Source organism: Vespula pensylvanica, chromosome 16 (genome assembly GCF_014466175.1).
Source record: "Vespula pensylvanica isolate Volc-1 chromosome 16, ASM1446617v1, whole genome shotgun sequence".
NCBI classification, from domain to species: domain Eukaryota; kingdom Metazoa; phylum Arthropoda; class Insecta; order Hymenoptera; family Vespidae; genus Vespula; species Vespula pensylvanica.
The window spans coordinates 2,112,935-2,136,133 of NC_057700.1; the positions used below are offsets into that span (position 1 = coordinate 2,112,935).

Here is a 23,199-nt window from a genome sequence, read left to right on the forward strand (position 1 = left end):
TCAGAAGAATTACCTTCATTTTTCTTTAAAATCAATATTGGAAACATGCAGAAAATCATGTAAAACAGATGAATTTAAAAACAAATAAATATCGTAATTATTCGAAATACAAATCAAATGTACATTTAATTAACATTCAATTTAAATGAATCAATTTAATGAACAATTAAAAATAAATATAAAGTATACAATGAAGAAAAAAGAAATGTAACATTGTCGAATGAATATCAAAGAGAATAATTCACTTCAAAACGATATTTAATATAAAATCGAGATTTTATATCAATAATAACAATAAAAACAATAAAAAATTAATTCAATGAGATAAACAAAATTCTTTATATCCCTACGTTTGAAATTATTGAATTTGATACTAATAATGCAAAAAAATATTTATTTTATTTGGAATATTCAATCGACAGAAATGAAGGAAATTTCTTAATGTTTGACATTTTTTTTTTACATATATCCTGATTTCTATTTGATAATCGAGAGACGTTCCACGTTGAAATTCTATAAAATGACGACGATTATGTCTCTATCCAGGAATGATAAGAAAATAACCTGGAGCTTTTTCCATGTATCTTTTTTTTATGATTCTCGATCTTAAAACGTACATTTTCTATTCTGCGTCGAAAATAATAGATAAACAGCATGAGCATCTACTTTTATATAATCAGTAATGTATAGAAAAGATAGAAAAAACTTTTACGAAATAAATCTATAATTTCTCACCAAGATGTAATCATTAAAAAATTATTTAATTCGCGTTTTTTTGATTAGTAAGTAAAAACGAATTGTACATATATTAACGATTGATAGTACATCTCATTTTCTTATTGACTAAGACAATTTAATTAATATATGTATACATGCATACTATAATTTGTTAATTATTCTTATATAATGAATGAATACACTTAATAGAAAAATAAAAATATTTGTATTAATTTAAAATAACATTTAAGAGCTTTCATATCATAAATACACTTTCACAGAGTATATAGTTCCAATTAACACGAAAATTCCGTTTGATTAACCATGAAAAGATTAAATAATTCTTTTCACTTTTGTTTTAATATGTTTCCTCTTTAAAAGACGCATATAATAATCGCAAAAACTTATGCATCACATGGTTATTTTCTATTCACTTGCTTTATACTCGTTTCATTTTCACCAGATTTGCACTGAAGTGAAATACTAAAGACCAACGTGTGATAAAGAAGCAGAGTTGTGAATATAACTTCAGAGAGTATAACCGCAGCACGTTTGTTTCAGAAATTATTCTAAAGAGCAGTGAAACGATGCGAAATAGATAATGTTATGAGCTACCATCATAGTTCGAAATACGAGAAATTTGTCAGACTGTTAAATATTACTTTTCATATAATTAACGATTATAAATTATTTTCGAGTAAAGAATTTTTCTACCGACAATATATATCTCATTTGTTAATTAATCGAGGACAGAAAAAGAGAGAGAGAGAGAAAGAGAGAAAAAGAGAGAAAGAACAGAAAGAAAAAAAAACGTCGAAATCTAATAACGTCGAGCTTGATAGAGAGCTTGATAATAATAATAATATTTCATCATTTCTTCTTCCCTTTTGTTCTTTCTAGAACGTATATACAGAGGAATGTTTCACATCCATGTCCATATCCATGTTCACGTTCATAAGAACCCTTATTACATTAAAAATGATTTTCCCAACGAGTTATTGAAGAAATGTACCACCATCCTACATCATTTGTCTCAATGTCACCTACAATACCGCGTAGAAAAAGTTATATGGTGCCATTAAAAAAAAAAAAAAAAAAAAAGAAAAGAACGAAAGCGATCTTGATATTTTTATAGCAAAAATTGTTTTTTTTACAATTTTTATTTTTGTAATTTATTGACGAGCGAGCACTGACGACTTTTTGTTTTAAACATTTGTTCTGGTACTACAGGAAATGCTTAAAAAATGGTAGCTATCGTTAGGCGAAACACCCTGTGTATATAATACACACATACGCACATATGCGCATATATATGTATATATATTTTATCGATATATCAAACAATCCAAACCATTCGGCTTTTGCAAGCGTGAAATTCAGCCTTGTGATTTATTATCGATTGTACCTTTCGATTTTCCACTAACATTCAATAATCTCCGTATGATGTATTTTCAGAAAGGAAATAAAAACAAAACTCTGAAAGCTGTGCTAAAAATTCTTTCTGTTCTTAAAACAAGTAAACTGAAAGAAAATAAAAAGAGAAATAAGTAAAAAATGAAGCGTTTTGTAAGAAACTCGTTTTTCTTACGTGTATAACACAAAATCAGATTTTAAATGGAATTATACCTAAAAGAACATTTAAACAATGTCACTTCCTATTATTTCTTTTTTTGTTCAACACAAAAAAAAAATGTTTTATAAGATTCGTCTTAAAAATCGACGTGAGAGCAAGGAAATATATACGAAGTGATGTAAATATAAATCTGTGTAAAATGAAAGTAAAAATCTGTGAGTAAAATGAAAGCTTGTGCTCTCATTAAGCAAGAAACACCTTAATGACTCTTAAAACAAACCTTCCGTAGGCTATTAGAGAATACACAACCACTTTTTATTGCAATTTTTCTCTTTCCCCTTCTCTCGTTCTCTCTTTTTTTCTCTCTTGAGTACTTCATAAGTACATACCATGTTAGTTAAGAGTACTTTATAGCCTTCGCACGGTTTCTAAAATAATGTTGTGTGTTATATTCTATGTAAGAAAAAACAAAACGGAAGAAGAAAAATAATTAAATTTGAAAATGTGGAGTTTTAATAAAAGCTTACTTTTAAATTTTTACTAATGTAAATAATTTACTTTATTTCAGAAAATGGTTCAAAGAATTAAAAACGTAAGATGTCAATAATAAAAATTTTAAGAGATATAGATAGATAGATAAAGAGATAGGCGGAGAGAAAGAGAAAGAAAGAGAAAGGGAGAGAAAGAGAGTTTTTCATCTTTACCAATCCTTCGATAAAAAGTTCAAAGAAGAAAGAAAAAAGGAAAAGTCTTTGAAAAATTCTCGCAAATATCTGCAGTCTTCCAATTGTTAGTTTCATCGGCAACACGTTATCACTTTCTCCCTTCAAAGGGATAAAACGATTTAAAGAACGCAAAGACCTCTTCCCAGTATTTCTCAAACACGAACAGTAACCTTACAATCGACCTTTCTTCATTCTTTTCTACTCTCTTTCTTCTTAAACTAAGTCTTAATCCGTAGAAGTCTATCTCTTGAATTCGGTCAAAAGGGATTTACTGTGTTGGAAACTTTTCAAAATTCTTTTTTATCATTTCACAGTGGTTTCTCATAACCAGAACAGTTTCGTAATGTTAATTGAAGTTCTATACAAGAAAGTGAGAGAGAAAAAGAGAGAAAGAGAGAGGCAGAGAGATAGAAAAACTAGTTGAACAATTTTCAATATTTTTATCAATTCATACTGGTTTCCCACGACTAAAACAATTTCCAAATATTAATTGAAATTCTACAAGAGACAGAGAGACAGAGAGAGAGAATACTCTAGTTTCGATAGTATAGTTTCGAGATTTATTGTCTGATTCAACCACCTTCCGTTCAGTTGTAGTATTAATTGTAAGCATCTCTCTCTCTCTCTCTCTCTCTCTCTCTCTCTCTCTCTCCCTCTCTCTCCTTCTAAAACGTGAGATAAATGCATAGTGCACCATTCCCGAAATGTTTCGAACAGATCAGAAGCATTAATCGATGTTGACCTAAGTTGCATCGATAGAGAAACACGAGGTAGCAATTCTTCTTTAATTGCAAATATGCGAGAGGCGTGAAAAGGGGAACGTGATTGAAGATTGAAGTTGAAATAAAAGTAGAGAAAGGAAACGGGGGGAAAAGGAAGGATATAAAACGCGTTGAAGTAGAAGAAACGGAATGGATTGGAGCCACGAGTGCTGTTGTATGAACAAAAGGTAGAGGTAAAAAAGAAAGAAGAAAGAGTAGAGAAAAGAAAGAAAGAAAGAAAGAAAAAAAAGAAAAAAGGGAAAAAAAAGAAAAAAAAGAAAAGATAGAAAGAAAGAAAGAAAGAAAGAAAGGGGGATAAAAATCGAGGAAAAGAGAAAAAGAAAAAAAAGATGCTACTACCCATTTTTAAAGCTACCTTCCGCCGAAACGATAGGAATCACGTTCGAGAGACTGGTATAGTGTAACGGGTGTGCATGGAAAATAGATTAGGCGTGTTTTTGCGCAGTTACTTAAGGGTATCCTCTTACGAGGAGAGGCAGACGGCGAGGTGGCTTCGGAAATTCGTGCCGGAAGCCTTGCACCTTGACGATAAATCCTACTAAGAATGACTCTTACAGAGATAGTCTGACTTCTGTTAAATGCTCCACCGCCAGCGTGTTATTATTCGTGATTGCTTAAGAAAATTTCAATCTTTCCCTTTCTCTATTTCCTCGTGTTTTAGATCTAGAAGCCTCTTCAAATTATCCAAGAAAACATTATGGTAGTAGTCGATTAGATAACACAAAAGGATTACACCAGTCTTAACAGCAGAGAATTGTATATCCTCAATAGATATTATCTACCTCCGTAAATTTGTAAAATTTCAACGGGAGATAAAGCGGAATTATTTCTCTGAGATTTCATCGGATGGACGAGGAAATAAATTTTACCCTATTTTTTATTATTTTTATACCCTGCTATGACTTATGCTAATTTAATGTCTTTTTTATGGATATTAGAAGGGTACCTTACAAATGGATTATATGCTCTTCTGTGTTTGTTTCTCTCTCTCTCTCTCTCTCTCTCTCTCTCTCTCTCTTTTTCTCCCTGTCGTTCTCCCTCACCCTCTTACCAATACTACTACAACCAATATTAATAACTTTCCAGAACGATTACTCTCGGCTAAATTACCGATACAGTTTCGAATTTCGAAGGTTAGCTACTACCGAACAATGAAACTACGAACGCAACCTGCATTAAGATCTCAACGGAAGCTTCGCTTCTATGCTCTTTGGCTTCGTCTAGTCTTAAACGAGTACCCGGCAGAGAACTTTCATTGAATTAATTCCCATTATCCCAACCAGCTCTTTCATTCTATCTAATGCTCTAATTCACGATTCTTCGAAAACTTCGACAACGATTAAAAGGACTCTTATATATTTCTTAGACATTAGAATCGCGTGTGCCTTCTGCCTCGTTACACCGGAATAATGCTCGTTTAACGTTATCAATCTAATGTATTTCGTGAGACATTCAAATACAATGGCACAACTGGTATTGTGATACCAATTGTGCATTTTGCGATCCTATTCTTCAGAAGGAAGGACTTTGATTACATGATTATTTCTAACCAGAATTAATCCTGAGACAATGAGAATTGAAAGAAGTCAATCGGAGTGAGTCAATTTTTTCTAGATAGATCTCGTTTTTAAATATGTTACGAAAATTTATGAATCTTTCGTGATTAACACAATAACGTATCGCAATGAATCTTGTTATATCTAATACAATTTGATTTTAATAATAAAATGTAATGAATAATATCGTTAGAGGGCACGTAATCGTTCTTGCATATCGATTATTGTTGTTTGCAAGGTGGAAAAGCTTTTCAGTCTAGTAGATTGTTAAATCGTTCGAGCGAAGGAAACGAAGGTATACACAAAGTTCCGTTAGACCAAATTGGGCAATTTCCTTTCCAGGTTCAATAGCAAAAGCTTTCTGTCGACCGGCCAACGAACTTCCACGCAAAGTCGTGGAACATAATTTCGTAAGAAACAGATGTCGCACCGTCGTGGAAATTACCTTTAGTTCGCTATTAAATTAAATTATGTCTCTGGCTAGGTGCCAAGTTATATAAGAAATTTCGTCATCCAAGCTCGACCCTGATATCGTCCAAAGAATTCAATTCTTGCTGTTTAAAACGAAGCTCGAGAAATTAATCAATTTTCTTCTTTGGTAGAAACCATAAAATTTTCACTAAAATTTCTCAAAGATCTAATTCATTAATGTCCTTTATAATGAAATAAGAATTGAAAAAATTCTTTTGAAACCTAAAAACATCATGAAAAGAGATATCTGGTTTTTTTTTTCTAACTCTGTTAGTCGAGAACGTCATAAAAAGATAATTTGATTGCTGTGCTTCTTCTTGAAACCATAATAGAGATTAACTGTTAATAGTAGGAGTTAAAAAAAATCATTAGAAAGTTGGTCGAAGGATCTTTTAAACCAAAAATCGGATTACGAGCTTTAATCTTTTAGTAGACTATTCTCTGAAAATCTAATTTTTACTTGTTAAAACTAACCAAGGAATTAAACTATGTATTCTCTTGAAACCAAAAAGATCAGCGAGAAGAATTTTCATCTTGATAGTTTTAACTTAGATCATCGAAAACTCCTCTAGTAAGAAAATTAAAGAGTTTCGATTGCTATGTATTTCTTTAAAAACTATCAAGAAGATTTCTTGCTGACTGTAATAATGAATTATCTCTTAAAAAAGAAAAAAAGAAAGAAAAAAGGAAACAAAGAGAAAAAGAAAAAGAAAAAAACAAAAATAAAGAAGAAAAAAAAATGTTTAAAGGAAGCCTGCGAGACATTCAAAGCGAAGATCAAGTAATGAGTTTCGATCGCCTTGGTAAGACCATTCTTTACAATATTTCGACAGTTATATCGACTTTTTACCATCCACCAGCACGGAATGGTTTTCCTTTAGAGAAGAAAAATGAGGTCGTTCCGCGTGAAAGCGACAAAGTGTCGGACTTGCGAGATATCACAGCTGAACTAAGCACACTAGCACACTAGGCACACTGGCACATGAATGAGCACTGTGGCAATAGGTGATTGAGGGTGGAGTATGGGGGAGTGGGGTGAGGTGCAGAAGTGGGAGGGGTCTCGCGGTCATAGGACTACTACTCTGTGTGTTTGATAAGCACGTTAGATAAGTAGGAAGATATCAACGGTGTTAGGGGAACAGAACGTTCTCATTAACGAATGGAAAAGTCTCGCTCGGTCGCTCGCGTTTGTGAACCATCTAGTAAAGCATGGAACTCGTGAAAAGAAAAAAAGTTTCTTTTCAAATTGAAAAAGGATTTCTACCCTCTTCTACCCCTAAAGATAAGGGAGGTTAGAAATTGTCCAGCTCAAAAAAGAGTCAGGAAAAATCGGTCCTGTCCACATGCCATGTAACGTTCAACCCTTCATACGAGAGTACTCCAAAATGAAACTATAAAATACTAGAAAAACGTTACGTTTCTTTTTTTTTCTTTTCTTTGTTTTTTTTTATCTTTGTTTTGTTTGTTCTTTGTTGGTATTTTTGTTCTCTTGGTTTTTCTTTTTTTACTGAACGTTAAAAACTCACACTCACACCTCACACGATGAGTTTGCGTTGTCACGTATATTTCTCTACTTCCTCGATTTCGTCAGACTCATTAACGAAATTCCCATCAGATTTCTTTCCCCCCTGAGGCTCGTGCTTTTTTTATTTTTTTTTTTCTTGATACGCGTTTTTCTTCACAGTTAAACATTTAGAAGTAATAATATCAAATTTAGAATTATATTATATAAATTGCAAAAATTTATGTAACTTTATATATATATAACAATAACACGTAAATAATTAGTAATAATTAATGTTTTAAAAGCTGTACAATATATAACGTCGATTGTAAATAATCTTTACAACAGATTCACTTAACTAAATCTAATTTTCACTAACACATTAAGTTTACTTCTTTCGTGATCGATATTTTTCTAATACTATAGATAGCATGAAGTTCTCATGAAGTGTAAAATAAAATATTTTTTCATCGCAAAACCGATCGTCGATCCGTTATGATCTTCCATTATTTCCTATCCACTTCCTCTCACGACAGAGCCATCGAGGCGAGACTTCGGTTGCTATCACCAAGAGTCGGCTTAAACTGAAGGATCTGTCTCCGTTATGAAAGTTCTCGATCGATTTGTCACGCTTCGCGGATATAACGTCCACTCTATGTACCTCTTCGCGTCTTCTATCGGAACGAGAGCAAAAGAAATTGCAAAAAATAATGGGGGAAAAAAAACAAAAAAAAAAGATAAAGAATTGAGTATTCTATAGGTACTTCTTATTGATGTCAGTACTATTGACCAGATATAAAATGTCATCAATAAAAACGAGACAAAAAAGTAGTATAAAAAGATAGAGAAAAATTGTATAGTAAAAATAAACAGATAATAAATAGAAATGTTCAAATAAATATTAATAGTAGCAGGATACTACTTCGTCAGTTTTTTTGAATTTTTTAATTACTACTTCTTTGGCAAACTTTTTATTTATCGGAGGAATTTTTTTTCTATTTAATCCTACATGCATACATGCATTTCTATTTGCTCGTGATGAATTATTTAATAAATGTCTATGTTTTTTTATCTGTGAAATTAAAAAATAACAATTTAAATTGCCACTGAGTATAAATTCAGGAAAATGAACAGAACAAAAAATATATCTCATCAAAATGCCCAATTATCGTCCAAAATATGTTTTAATAAAATAAACAACGAAATAAAAATCAAGAGAAAATTCCGATCGTACTTTTCTTTGTTAAAAGAAAATTATATGAATTTAATAATTTTCTGTGTACTAGAGTATCATAAAAAAAAAGAACTCAATATAATTAAAAGTTCAGCTGTCCCATTAAAAACACTTTTCACAAATATTCCAACTAACTTTTTTGGAACTTTATTTTTCAACCACACTTCAAATATCATCTCCCTTTTTTTTTCATTTATACACGTGTACAACCTTTACTTCAAAAAATGTTTGAGAATTCCATGCACAAAAATATCCTCTATACGTGCCGATCTATAGCATTCGTTTTCAAATATAGTTGGAAATCTATAAACTCATGCGATTAAAAACTTCAAGATCATTGATTTTTAAAATAGCAGAGAAAATCAATCAAATTGCTGTATTTTATATAAAACGATTATCAAATTTTTTTCTATGATCAATAGCATATTTCCTTGAATAAAAGTCCGATGTGAAAAATAATTCAATAAATTCTCTTTTAATCTTTAATCCACAAGAAATTATAAAAGGTATCAGATAGATATATTGATTTTTACAAAATCAATTCGACAGTAATCAACTCTGCATTATATCAGTTTGACGATAATTAGATAACTAAGCATAATAGAACATTTAGCTTTTTAGAAATCTGACGTATACGTATGTATTACGTGTGTGTGGGCGTGCGAGTGAAAAAATAGTAATGATGAAAAAAAGTTCGACGAAAAGAATAAAAAAACAATACAAAGTAATGAGAGAAAGAAAAAGAGAGACAGACAGATAGACAGACAGAGAGAGAGAGAGAGAGAGAGAGAGAGAGAGAGAGAGAGAGAGAAACAGAGACAGAGAAAGAATAAGAGAGTAAAAGGAAGAGACTAGACTATTGGTGATAAGAGAGGGGATTCTGAGAGAGAAAGAGAGAGAGAAAGAGAGAGAGAAAGAAAGAGAGAGAGAGAGAGAGAGAGAGAGCAAGAGGGTAGAGTAGGAGGGTTGATACGTTCGCAGAGGGTAGCGTTGATGCAGTCTCGGAGCCAGTCAGTGGGTGTCACAGCGGAGAGCCGGCCGCGCGTGCTACTAATATTTCGGCTCCTCGCGTGATTCCAAAACCGGCATGATGATCTCATGGAGATCTCATAAAAAAATGATCGAAAAAAAATCATCGTCTTTATCCTTACTAGTTTCTCAAAAATCACCCTTAAATATCAACCGCGAGTATTTACGTCTCGCGAGCGAAATAGTGCGATCGAGTAAAATCTTTCGATTCGAAGTTTTCGACGAGTGAATTCACTTTCGATCACGGTTTCGTCGTTCGTTTATCATTTCAATTTCCTTTTTGTTTTCTTTTTCTTACATTTTCGAGAACGTTAACGATCGAAGGAATGACAAGTGAGTCATGTTAAAAAAAAAGAAAAAAGTAGATCTCCCATTCTCCCGATCGATTTGAGTGTTTTTTCTAAGAAAAAGGATCCAACAGGTTGACTCGTTATATGTGAATCATTGTGAAGTACGTAAATTGTAAGAAAGTTTGACACACTCCATCCTCGAACAGGTGTTCTCTCTCTCTCTCTCTCTCTCTCTGTCTTCCTTCTTTATCTATGATCAAGGCGTGGCATCAGTTTTGATAAACACATCGATTTTACTCGTTTCGTTTATTTCTCATGATTCTTATCTTCCTACTTTTACGAAATAATTATTAGTAAATTAGAATTAACGTTCTTTATATAATTAACTCAATAAAAATGTAGTGTATCGGTCTTTAATTTGAATTTGAAAAGAGAAAAGAAAAATTTGCTCCGATTAAAAATAGAGATTTGTTAAATAATAAATTAACTTTATATTATATACCGTTTATCAAATACTTAATTAAAAGTTTGATAAGATTTTTGTCGATTTATCAAATCCAACTCGATAGTACTGGTTTCATTATTTTTATTAGACAATGAAATTTCAAGTGTGCAATCATAAAACCGTACGAATAAAGTTAATTAATCAGCAATTGCACTAGTTCAAAGTTTTCCATTGGAATTTAAAGTATTTGGATTGGTCCCTTTGATGGACCATTTGAATCGTTCAAAGTTTCAAAATTCTTTTTTTTTTATCTATGTGGTTTTCAATTAAAAAAATTCCTACAAATAGACAGACGAAGAGAAATGAAAAATAGGCACGCACGCACGCGCACGTACACACATGAATAAACACGGATATAGAGAAATAACAATTTTTAGATCTTGAATATCTTGAAATATTTCGAAAAAAGTAAAACAAATTTGATTTCCATTGAAAGTTCAAACGAAAAAATATTTTTTACAGTAGTGATTCTAAAAAGAAAAAAATATGACAAATCCATTTGACATTCGAGTTACACACAAACGTTGTTTTAAAAATTGTCGAAATATAAAATGAGTTAATTGATAGTTTTCCGAGTAAGATGCAAAAGAAAAGTTTATTATTACTATTATTATTATTATTATTAATTTATACCTTTTAATCTTTCGAACAGAGTAACAAAAGTTAATGTCGAACATAATTTTCCGAAAATTAATATGTATCTTTAATTTTAGACTACTCGTTGATCGAAAAGATAACACAATCTCTCTTCTCCTCTCACTCTTTTTTTTTATCACAAAATATATGAATCGTGCACCTGCAAAAAAATATCAGTTCATATCGTTTTGTTTATGATACAATGTAAATTAAATTGAAAAATCCTGAAGATACTCCAATAAAAATAAAAAAGATTAAATAAAAGCAATTGGCAAGAGCAACAATGTTTTTTCATGAATTCTGCACGTGTTAAAAAGTTACAAATAAAAGTACAAAAATTTAATAAGACTCAATAAATGTCAACTAATATGAAATAATATTGTTAATTTTATAATAGAGATTAACGTACAATTTTTTAATTCATTTGCTTTAATTACAATAATAAAAAAAATATTTATTATTACTTTACTACGGACATTTACAAAAAAAGAAAAGAAAAAAAAAAGAGTGAATAGTGTATGTCTATCACCGGATACATGTAATCACGAGTTCGATTAATTTTCACGAACATTGTGATGTAGACAACAAATGATAGTGATCAATCGATAGTGCAGTCTTCTTTCCTCGTAAAATGACAATGGGACAAAAGCTGGATTACAAAGATCGGCTTTCCGTAAATTCGATAGTTAATGTTCTTTACATCGATAGACATATCGAGTGCTACACTGTAATCGAAACATGAGCTCGTGTTAATTAGTTTTGATGATATAATCATAGTAATACATACATGTAAATATATATTTTAATGGTAAGCGATAAACGTGTTCTTTAGATAAATACAAAATATATAAATATTTTAGAAAATGATTAGCAAAGTGTTTAATTTTCAATTACGTTAAATGCATATTTCACGTGAATTTTATGCAATTGTAAAAAAATGAAAGGAAAGTATGTGATTTAGATAGAAAGTGTAAAAGCAATATTACTTTAAACAATATCCAAGAAACGATCTTGTAATGCGAGAAATTCAGCGAGTTCGTGGATTAAAGACGGGATAACTGACTAACATTTCACGATCGTTAATTAATCCATATTAGGGTGGTAAATTCCAACAGTACCTAACCCTTTTCCGATTCTATCAAATGCTCATCTTCCTCTACTATCCTATGTATAATCCAGAAATGAAAGGTCGTCAAGATTGAAATACAACGTCAAATGCGATTGGCCGTAATAAATGGTACTTTAAAGCGAAATTTCAAACTTGAATAGTCCAATTTATTACAAATGTTTAATGTATTTTGAATTGTTCATCGTTTATCGTTGATTAACATCGATCGATCTTTGTTACTATTCGATTTTGAATGATTAAATAAAATATTTTATTAGCTTTTAAATCGTTTCAATCTCTATATACTTCTTAAATCATTCGGATAAGTCCTCAAACTTGGTCATTTCGAGTTACGACAAAATACTGGAAGAAAGAGGGAGAGGGGAGAGAGTGAGAGAAAGGGAGAAAGAGAATATGTTTTCTCGATGCAACAGGTACATTCCTACAACAAGTTATAGTAACGTCGAAAAGATATGTTAAAAAACGGAAAAGAAAGAAAAATAAAAAATGAAAAAATTAACGAAGCAAGTCGACAACCAATAAAAAGAATAACCAACGAAGTGATTAATGAATCCAAGTTTTTAATTGCTACGCGGCAACTTTCTTTCATTTAATAGGGTATACCTAAGTTTCGGAACGAAAGTCGGCCCTTAATATCTTACTTTTTCACATGAAATCGAGTAAATTAATCAGAAAGGCTTCCTCGTTTGTCGTCTTTCTTCGCGAGAAAGTTTTCAAAGAAACGTTGAAGAAGATAAATGAAGAATTGTTAAGAATAAAAATATTTTCGATCGCAGAAAAATTTTTTTATCATTCAATTAAAAATATTTTTCCATTGAAATAAGAAATAAATGAAAAAAGAGAAAAAAGAAAAGTAATTGCTCTCTTCCATTGAAGGCGATAAAAAACTTTTCTACTTCCGATATTCAATGAAAAATTATTTCTTGTTTATTAACAAATAAAATTCCTCTTATTCGAAATGTCGAATTTTTCATTTCGATTTTCAAACAGAATTTATGAATAAACGATGACACAAAAACTTAACGAGAAAGCTTCAATACTAATATCTGTAGTTTGAAGAAATTTCGAATAACATCGTCTAAAGAAAATAAACAAATTCGAATGCTTTGAATCTAAATTCTCCATTCAATTGGCGTTCTTAATCAAAATTCTAACGAATAATCATCGGAATATTCTTACTCTTCTATACTGCATTTGAAATCGATTAATTTGATTCAATGTACTCCCTTGAGAAAACTTTCGTTGAGTTAGACGGAAAGAGACGTTCATTAGACTTCCTTCGTGAACTTTCCATTAGCCTGAATCACGCTAACTCGACAATTCCAAACTGTTCCACAATATTCCGAAATTTATAATTATTATTGGGAATATCTTGCTGTCGAATGTTGAAACAAAATATTGAATGAAGTGTCAGTCGTTGCACGCAAGCCTTCGATCCAATCGTACAACGACGTATGAATATTCAAGCACTGCCTTTTCATCGAATCGAGAAAAAAACTTTCCTCCGGCGATTTACCTAACTTTTCGCTCTTTTCACGAGCACGACGTATGACGAGAAACGAGCACAGAGAAATAGAGTTTTCTAATATGTACTTATCGGAAGAGGATCTCTTCAAATCGGAATAGAAATATTTCCAATCTCGCTCGAACATTACTTATCCAAGAAAAAACTAAAATATGAAGATTTCGATTCTCATGATAGTCCTAATATAAATTAATATACATATAACCGTTCTATAATGTGATTCAATTAAAAGAAAAAAAATATGTATATATACATACGATATTTCAAATAAGAAATAAAAAAAGGAAAAAGAAGGAAGAATAATGTCGATAAAAAATAAAAGAAAAAAATAATTAATTCGATAACATGTCCTTTGCGTTTACATCTAATAGCATAATCGATTAAAATTAAAGTTATATCAACAATAAAAAGGAATAAGTGGAAAGAAATAAATTTAAATATTGCATGATAAAATTGTGTTAAAAAGTAAACAAGTTTCATTACTTTTCGAATTGTCAGGAAGAAAAAATATTCTCACTTTACCATTCCGATCATGAAACGTTTACTCTTTAAATATTTCTTTGTTTTTCTACTCGGAATTCTTCGACAGGCAATATCCCTCTCTTTTTCTTTTTCTCTTCTGTCTAATATCGCGTGCCAAGTGTCGTTTGGGTCTTCGGGATCCTAATGACGATAATAAAATTTTGAAAAGCTTATTGAAGGAAATACCTACTGAATAACAAAATGATTGAGTTCGATATTTTTAAATATATACATATATATATACATATATCTACTCGCACGTATGTAGATATTGAGTTAACTTTCTTTAGATCTACGTCAAAGGAAAAAGAAAAACGGAATTTCAATTTTCGCGTGAGGAAGATTAACGATGTAACGAGAAATTTTTTACCTCGACAGAGCCAATTATTACTCTATCGCAAAGCTCTCGTTATCAAATCAAACAGTCACTCATCTCTTACTCACCAAGTTTTCTCATCTTTCCTGCAAAGAAAAATGAACTTTACGAGATAAGCCATCGTGTCTTAAGATTCTCTTCATTAAAAAAGCGTTTTTTAAGAACGCTATTGCACAGGATTAATGAAATGCCAGAACGCTTAATTTCACATTTCAATTTCGATCTGGAAAAAAGGGAAAGAAAAAAAGTCTCTAGTTTTTAAACAAAATTAATATAATCGTTTCAAAGGATTTTAATCAATCTAAAATGGTTACTTGTAAATTAAATGAAATGGTTTCATGAAATTTGCTTCATTACGCAATATTATTGAGGTGAATTTAATAAATCGATATGGAACTCGAAAGTTTTTAAAATTTAAAATTTTATCATATAATATATTAATTTGATTTGAAAATTACAAAGAGTATTCGAGTTTATTAAACGGTATATAATGACTATTTGTAAATTAAATAAAGGGATATTATATCAATGAAAGATACTGTATCGCTTAAAACAAACATATTCAATAGAAACGTGTAATAACAAATCCGAGATTTGCAATATATATTTCCAACAATAAAAAAGGAAAAAAATATATCTATATCTATCTATATATATATATATATATATATATATATATATATATATATATATACATACATATATACGTATATCATACGTTCTGCTTTTGCGTGAAAACCCTTATCCTGTGCGAAATCCTCGAGAGAATAGGAAGATCGGAAAAGTCGCAGGGAAAGTTTCATCGGAAATTCTTCCCCAACTCGAACTTCATTCCAGATTCACGCCAAGTGCCGTTCAGCCGACAAGCGTGACACGGCCTTATACTCTCTCTCCTGTCGATTTCACGAAACTCAAAAATGAGGTCACGACTAGAACGATTATGGTTAAGCTCGATTTAGCCTAATTCCACGGACCTTTACGATTTTCATTCGAAACACCCTACAATTATTCCAATGAAGATTCTTCATTTTCATTAAAACTCGGACGATTTCAAAGAGAGGAACTAGAACGTGTATTGTTTAAGTGCAATATTATAAAAGAGGACGGTCAAAAGCAACGTGAATCGATTCTTCAAATCTCATAATAAAAAGGAAAAAGAAAATAGAAAAGGAAAGAAAAGAAGGAAAATAAAGAAAGAAAAAGAAGAAAAAAAATCAACCAAAAGCGATTATGAAGTCATGAAGCTACCGATACTGGTATCATTTTTAATCGTCATCGGTTTCAGCGATGGCACTTGGACGAAAATCGACCAAGCCTTCGAATTATCGAAGGAGGCTCGAGATATCGATTGGACTCTACCATTTGTGCCATTGGAAAATGAGGAAAAGAAAATTCAAGAGAGTTTTTCTCTTTATTATCGATCCCAACGTTCCAATCGTATTTATTCGGAAAATCCAATAACTCGTCATTCGATTCGACATGCGCGTAAATATTATCGCTCGGTAAATTCCTCGATGTACCTTCAAAAGACTTGGCCAATCAAAAAGGAAGCTGTGATCGAAGGTGATCTTCTCTTGGGAGGTCTGATGATGGTCCATGAAAGAGAAGACTCGATAACTTGTGGCCCCGTAATGCCTCAAGGTGGAATTCAAGCGCTCGAGGCAATGCTCTACACTCTTGATCGACTTAATATTAATGAAGGTATTATACCGGGTGTCAAGATCGGCGCACATATACTCGATGACTGTGACAAGGACACCTATGGACTTGAAATGGCAGTCGACTTTATTAAAGGTAAGTACCTCGATCAGGTTGTTATCGAAAAAACATTAATAAACGACGAATTGTTTTTTTCTTGTTTCTTTAAAAAATAAAAAGAAAGTAAAAAAAAAGTGTAGCGATAAAAGAATATATTGATCAGCAAATATGTAAATTCATTGATCTTGATACATAGATCATGGGAAAAAAGTATAAGTATCATGCGGAATGGAGTTTTTTAAAACTCATACTTTCAAAAGAAAATAATTAAATGTATCAATTATTTGACGATAGATTGGAACAAGGGCATTAATATAAAACAATACTGTCGCTATAATAAATAAAATAGAATTGATAGTATGGGAAATATCTATTGTTTTATCGTCAAGAATATCCCTTCGCTTTTGTGGTAATAAAAAAAGAAAGAGAGAAAGAAAAAGAAGTTCCCCACTGAGAATCATAAATAAGAAAGCGAGTTCTTCAACGTTTGAATGAAGAAAAGGGCAAAGGGCTCAGAGAAAAGAGAGATAAGTCCAGAAAAATATAATATACGTAGGAGAAAAGTTTTTCGTTTGGTCATATTTTCTGGAAAGGTACTCGACTTTTATAGACGTTTGCAAGGAGTCTCGAGAAAATTTACCATCACCTGACATTTTCTCTCTCTCTTTCTCTTTTTCCTTTTTCTCTTTCATCCGATCATGGAGTAAACCACGAATTTGAAATCATCTATTATAAAAAAACAAATTTAAACAACTGATGTTATTTAACTTTTTACCATGGGAATTTTTCAGAGTCTCCTACGTATAACATTAATCACACCGAGTGCAGTTTGATTAATCCGTTCTTAAAACAGGTAACTTGTCGATATCGTAGAAACACGTTTCATATTCCTCGACGTACTTACATACAGATCATTTTTCAAATACGAAGCATATCTTTTGCTTTTTTCTTTCTTTTCTTTTTTTTTTTTCTTGATTCTAGTCTACTCGTTCGAGCTCTCTGGAAACTTACCTTCACGTCGCCTTTTCAACCGGAATTTTGATCTCTTCGGAATGTATCATAGTTAAAGTATGTTCAAATACTGACAAATTTATACCGTTAACTTTAGTTTATTAACAATTTATAATATTACTTCGCAAACTTTCTAATTTATTATATCTTTAAATATGAAATTGAATTGTATCGTTCTCATAAAGTTTTATATATCGATTCATTCATATATTTTCATAATCGAAGAAAAAGAAAAACAAAAAGAAGTAAGAAAGAAACTCGAGTGATCTATCGAATAGAATAGTATTTTAATTAATCGATCGGATAAGAAAAAGTAACAACTTTGAAAGAGGGCTCTCTGAAATCCTTTTGCAACGTTTAGAAAATAGAAAGAAATAGATACGATTATTACGCCGAATGGCACGATGCGACGCGTGAATCTCCAACCGCTTACGATCAAAGGATGGGCTTTGGGTTGTGAACGAACGTGAGAGCTCGAACGATAGATGTGTATAACAAACGGTATACTAGTTGTGTACTGTCTACGTGCACAACAGTCCGATTGATTCTCATGGAAAGTTGCAATTCATGCGTGTTACCACACGACACATCGAAAACGTACGATTTATCAAGTACCTACAAAGCTTTTGCGAACGAAAGCTTCTAATTTCTCATTCAATTAATAAATGCTTTTAATAAATGATTCTTATTAAAATAATTTGTTTTTCGAATTTCACAGCACATTATTTTTTCTTTTCCTTTTGTTCTCTTTGCATTCGTAAATTTGAATTTTTTAATACAATTAAGATCGAAGAAGAAAGAAAAATTAATAATTATGACGTTCTTATGAATTTATTAAACTTCGATTCTGGTATCTACTATTAACATAGTCTTACTACTCGCTAGAGTACTACTTATCGTAGTAGATATCAAGAAATATGAATAAAAAAAGACGAAATATTTTGTTATTAACTTTTGAAATGAGTTAAGAAGAAGGAAAATTATAAACTTCTTTTGACGAAACTATCGCTAGATCTCTATTTTACCCTTTTCCATTCGAGGAGCATGAACTCGACGTTACTTAAGAATTAGCGATACCTTTCTTAGTTTTAAGAAGTTAAGCGTACTGCCACTCAAAGTTCTCTTCCGCGGTCACAAAATGCATTCGCTCAGCTTCACGGTACCACGCGATATTCCAACAGATGCTTATCCTTGTAATAAAAAATATCAGATATGATACTTGTAAAGGAAAAAATTAGTAGGTATTTAAAAATATATTCCGAGTAAACTGGACTTGATTTTCATCGAGCATTTCAAAAAAAAAAAAAAAAAGAAAGAAAAAAAAGAAAAAGCAAGAAATGAAAAGACGGTAAAGAGTAGGTACTTAAATATACTTTGAATTTCAAAAGTACTTAACTAAAAAAAGAAAACAAAAAATAAGATAAAAAAATAAAAACGACTGGAGTGGAGAATGCAAAATTTAAAATTTAACGACCGAAAGTCGTTTCATTTCGTTTTATCTCGTTTATATGCTTTGCAAAGTATAATCTTGCAAGCTTGTTACAAAGCATGGCGGACGATTACCAGAAGGAGTTACTGTACCTTAGTGACTACGGAAACTAACTTTAATACGAACAATCAACACCACCGACACCACCATAGTCACAGAGAGGGATCCACCTACCACTTATGAACGAATCAAACGACGTTGAATTTCCTGAAATGTTCACTATCGAAATAAGATTTCCTTGGGGGTGTTCATTTCACTCATAATTGGAAACGAAACGATATCGAAAGTTGCTTGAAAGTTTCAATGGTATGGAAGTAAAAAATTTGTTATCTCTCTCTCTCTCTCTCTCTCTCTCTCTTTTCCTCATAGAACTAATAATCATTAAAAGCAAAGACCACTTCGGGGTAGATTATTGCTTTCAAACAGAACTCCATTTTCTGTTGATTAGTTGTCGATCTTAAAACTTCATCTAATAATCTCGAATAATGAAGAAATTCGAATAATAATTTAAAATTTGATATTGGACATTGAATAATATAATTAGAAAAATTAAAAAGAGAATATAAACGTTAATTGCATGATTATGATTAAATATAAAAGATGTATAGAAAATAAGTAGATACGTAGATGAATTAATCAAATTTCTTATTACTCGTTCGATATTATTGTAAAAATGGAACGAAAATGAATGTTGTTGTGCAAGCAGAATTTCATAGAATTGATCACAGGATTTTACTCCATTAAGTTTTCGGTGGTAGGAAATACATTAGCTATCTTTTTCCTCTTTTTCTCTCTTTCTCTCTTTCTCTCTTTCTCTCTCGTTTTATAAATACGTGCTCGACTCTAAGCCATATAAGCTGGTAGATCTGACCAACTCGTATTCAACGAAGAACATGTGCCTACATATATATATGCAAGGTGAACCTTTCTACTATAATCTCGTTACGCATTTATATAGCACAGAAACGTTTTGCAATTTTATTTTAACCGTTCTTCGAAGAAGAAACAAACCAACCGACAACAAAATTAAACCATCGTCCTACTAATTAAAACACTTTAATCCGCACGATATGCGAGCTTGGATCCTGAGAACTTTTGAGTCGGTTTCTCCATGAAATAAGATCATAAATAAAGATCACTAAAATTTTGTGTTCTGTAGATACAACTGAATATTAATCGACGTACACGGTGAATAATCTGAAACTTTGACTTTCCTCTTTCATTGAGAATTATTCATTAAGTTGACTGAATAAATCAGTAATAATTAGAAACCAAGTATATACTGATTTGGATTATCAAAAGTTTTATAACGAATGTATTTTTATTAATACGATATGAATTCTTGATATTTTAATATAGAATAGGTTATCGATTTTGAGTCACTACAAATTTCGAAAATACTGCTATGGAAAATTCTTTCACATACCGACAGAATATTATATTCTGTCTTTGCAATTTCAAATTTAGTTTGAAAATATTCTGATATCGAGAACTTATAAACTCTGTTAGAAAGAAACTCCGAGATCAAACCACGGATATATTTCGATTCGAACGTGCCATCTCGAAGAATGTTCGCCTTTGATACATTCTTCGAGAAACTCTCGACGATCCTTCTTTCGTGATTTTATAAGATCCAGCATTTTTGCTGACTCCCGACGAGCGTGAAATTTTTGAAAACCAATGGATTGTCAATACCAACAACTTCATTTTTTATATCTATAGTTTCGATTAATATGTTAAGAATTTCCTATCAATTATTACTAATAATTATGATATTACTACTAATAACTATGATAATATAAAAAAACATAATAAGTTCATAATATTTAATATTAAGTTACATACATAAATCATTAATGATAGTTATTATTATATCATTGTATTTTATATTGTTTTTTGATAAACATAATAATTGGTACGAATTATATAATTTAAGTTAAAAACTTTATATATGATCAAACAAAAAATATTTGAAAAATTTTTATTTCATTCATATTTTATTCATGAATGAAAAGATTCGTACGAAAAGGTAAAGATAAATTTTTTATTATTCTTCATATTTTATTGAAAATGTCGTAAAAGTAAAAATATGAATTTTTTCAAATTTGTACTATATAATACAACTCCGTAGTTTACAAAAATTAGAGTTTTACAATCTATGAAATGGCCAAAAATTTCACGGACGAAGTATTAGTGGGAATTCTTGTGAAATACGCGAGAACATTTCAAGATGGTACCGTAGGGAAACTTTATCCCATTTTATTAATCCAACCCTCAAGGCTTACCACGGTGGTGGAAAATGGACGACGAGACTTCGCCCTTTTTATTGAGACTTGGCACGACAGGATGCGATTAACGTTTCTCGAAGGGAATTTTATTGTTCGAAATGTTAACACTCTTCTGCTTACATTGTTAAAAATGATTTTAATTTCATAAATCAGTAAAAGGAGAATAGTATTCTTTCGTTAAACCAAACAAGATACTTAAGTCATTTTATTCGAACACTCGTCTGATTTATTTATGGCAATGAATAACTTATTTAATAGTCAACGATTCGCAACACTTCCTAATGCATCTTTTTTTTACCGATAATCTTGAATTGACGTATCGAAATTAAAGTATAGGATGAAAGTCAAAAATACGTAGATGATATACAAAATAATTTTTTCTAGAGATTGTAAAACTACAAGTCTAATTGTAAGCCTAAAAAGAGTAATTCAGTTTTAAAATCAGCTAAGAACCTTTGGTTCACCCTATACGTGTGAATTTAGTTACGTCTCTCTGTATTTCACATTTTTTTTTTTAAATCATTTCTATCGTAACTCGATCAATCAACACTCGTAATTGAAACAAGAAATATGAGGAAATAAAAATCATAACGATTATAAAAAAAAGGGAAACAAATAAAAAGACGAATAAAAGAATAAATAATGGAACAAAAGGTAAAAAAAGAATCGTACTCCGGTAACAATTAATTCTATATACATCTAATAGCAAAATATTAATTGGATCACGTGAAATATTTCTCGTTTGGGGTTGCGAAGCAAACTCAGTCGAGAGGAATACACATTTCAGTGCACGTAGCATATTGTTTTGAACTCAAAATGAATGAATCGTTCGATATAGCACGACGAATTATTTTCCAGAAGATTCATCTAAATTGATTCGCCCGATAAATGCATTCGAGAGCGTGCATTGCGATCGTTGAATTTTAGTGTGAATAAAACAAGAAAGCATGGAGAGAGAGAGAGAGAGAGAGAGAGAGGGAGAGAGAGAGAGAGAGAGAGAGAGAGAGAAAGGAAAAAATGAAAGAAAGAGTAAAAATGAAAAGAAGAGAGAAACAAAAAATACTACGAAGTGTAGTTAGAAAAATTTTTGACACGTTTACGACAAAACTTATTTATCGTAAATTTTTGGACGTGTTCAGTGCCGACAACGAGAAATAAATTTTTCTTTTTTCTTTTTTTTTTTTCTTTCTTTTATTTCATCATGGCATTAAATAAATGAATTTACGTTTCGAATTCACTTCACGAATCCGTACAAAATTCACGCGTCAAGAGAATATTGAAGAATAGCGTAATTGTTACTTTTTCATATTTCCTTTTACAAGTTCATAAATTAGTACACATTTGGCATAAAAAAACCTAGAATGAATTGATGACACTAGTGACATATTTTTTGCTTATCATTCTTCTTTTTATTTTTTACATCTTTTTTCTCTTCTCTACAAAAATCTAAAAATTTGTATTCGAGAGAACAGAATAATTAATAAATGTAACAACATAATTTAAAAATTAGAGGAAATATTATCTTACATATCCATTACATATGAAATCAATTTGATCAATGTTGCAATTCTCCTGATAATATCCTGGATTAATCTGTTCGAATAAATTGTACTACCCTCAGTAAATATATTTAAAATAAATGAATCTGAATTCGCCGTTGTGATTTTATCGAAATGAAATTTGTATACATTATAATATAATCTCGCGTGTTTTAACGAATACAAGTATTCGTACCGATAGTTACTGTATTCGTTTTATTAAAAAAATTGATTATCTAAAAAAAGAAAAGAAAAGAAAAGAAAAGGGAAATATTTCAATGGCCGCTCGTCGTCTCTCTTTTTCTTTTTCTCTCATTTTCACCCGTCGATCGCGTCTACGTTGACGAAAGGTCGAAGAATTTCGAAACCACATTGGATTGCCTGTCGCAAACAGGAGCTATCGATCGTAGAAATGGACATCTGTTCCTAGTCGTTGTGAACCTTCCGATGCATCTTCGATGAGAAAATCTAGTTTACAGAACTCATAGAAATGCGGGAATAAATTCAAACTTCGCTCTATCTCATTTACACTTATCCTCGA

The 23,199-nt window shown here is 31.1% G+C and overlaps 1 protein-coding gene across 6 annotated transcripts in view; it reads left to right on the plus strand.

Annotated features, from left to right (window-relative positions):
* LOC122634865 (metabotropic glutamate receptor 2-like) overlaps positions 1 to 23,199 on the plus strand; it is a 149,878-nt gene that overhangs the window by 64,544 nt on the left and 62,135 nt on the right. Inside the window, exons 1-2 of one of the 6 annotated variants that reach the window (XM_043824256.1) lie at positions 9,537 to 10,087; positions 15,412 to 16,368. The exons of 1 other annotated variant lie outside the window; for it this stretch is intronic. In XM_043824256.1, coding sequence (XP_043680191.1) covers positions 15,813 to 16,368 — 556 coding nt within the window. In that variant the 5' untranslated portion in view covers positions 9,537 to 10,087; positions 15,412 to 15,812. Of the gene's footprint in view, positions 1 to 9,536; positions 10,088 to 15,333; positions 16,369 to 23,199 lie in introns of those variants that run through there. 4 more of the 6 variants (XM_043824257.1, XM_043824255.1, XM_043824259.1 and 1 more) reach the window with 4 other exon arrangements.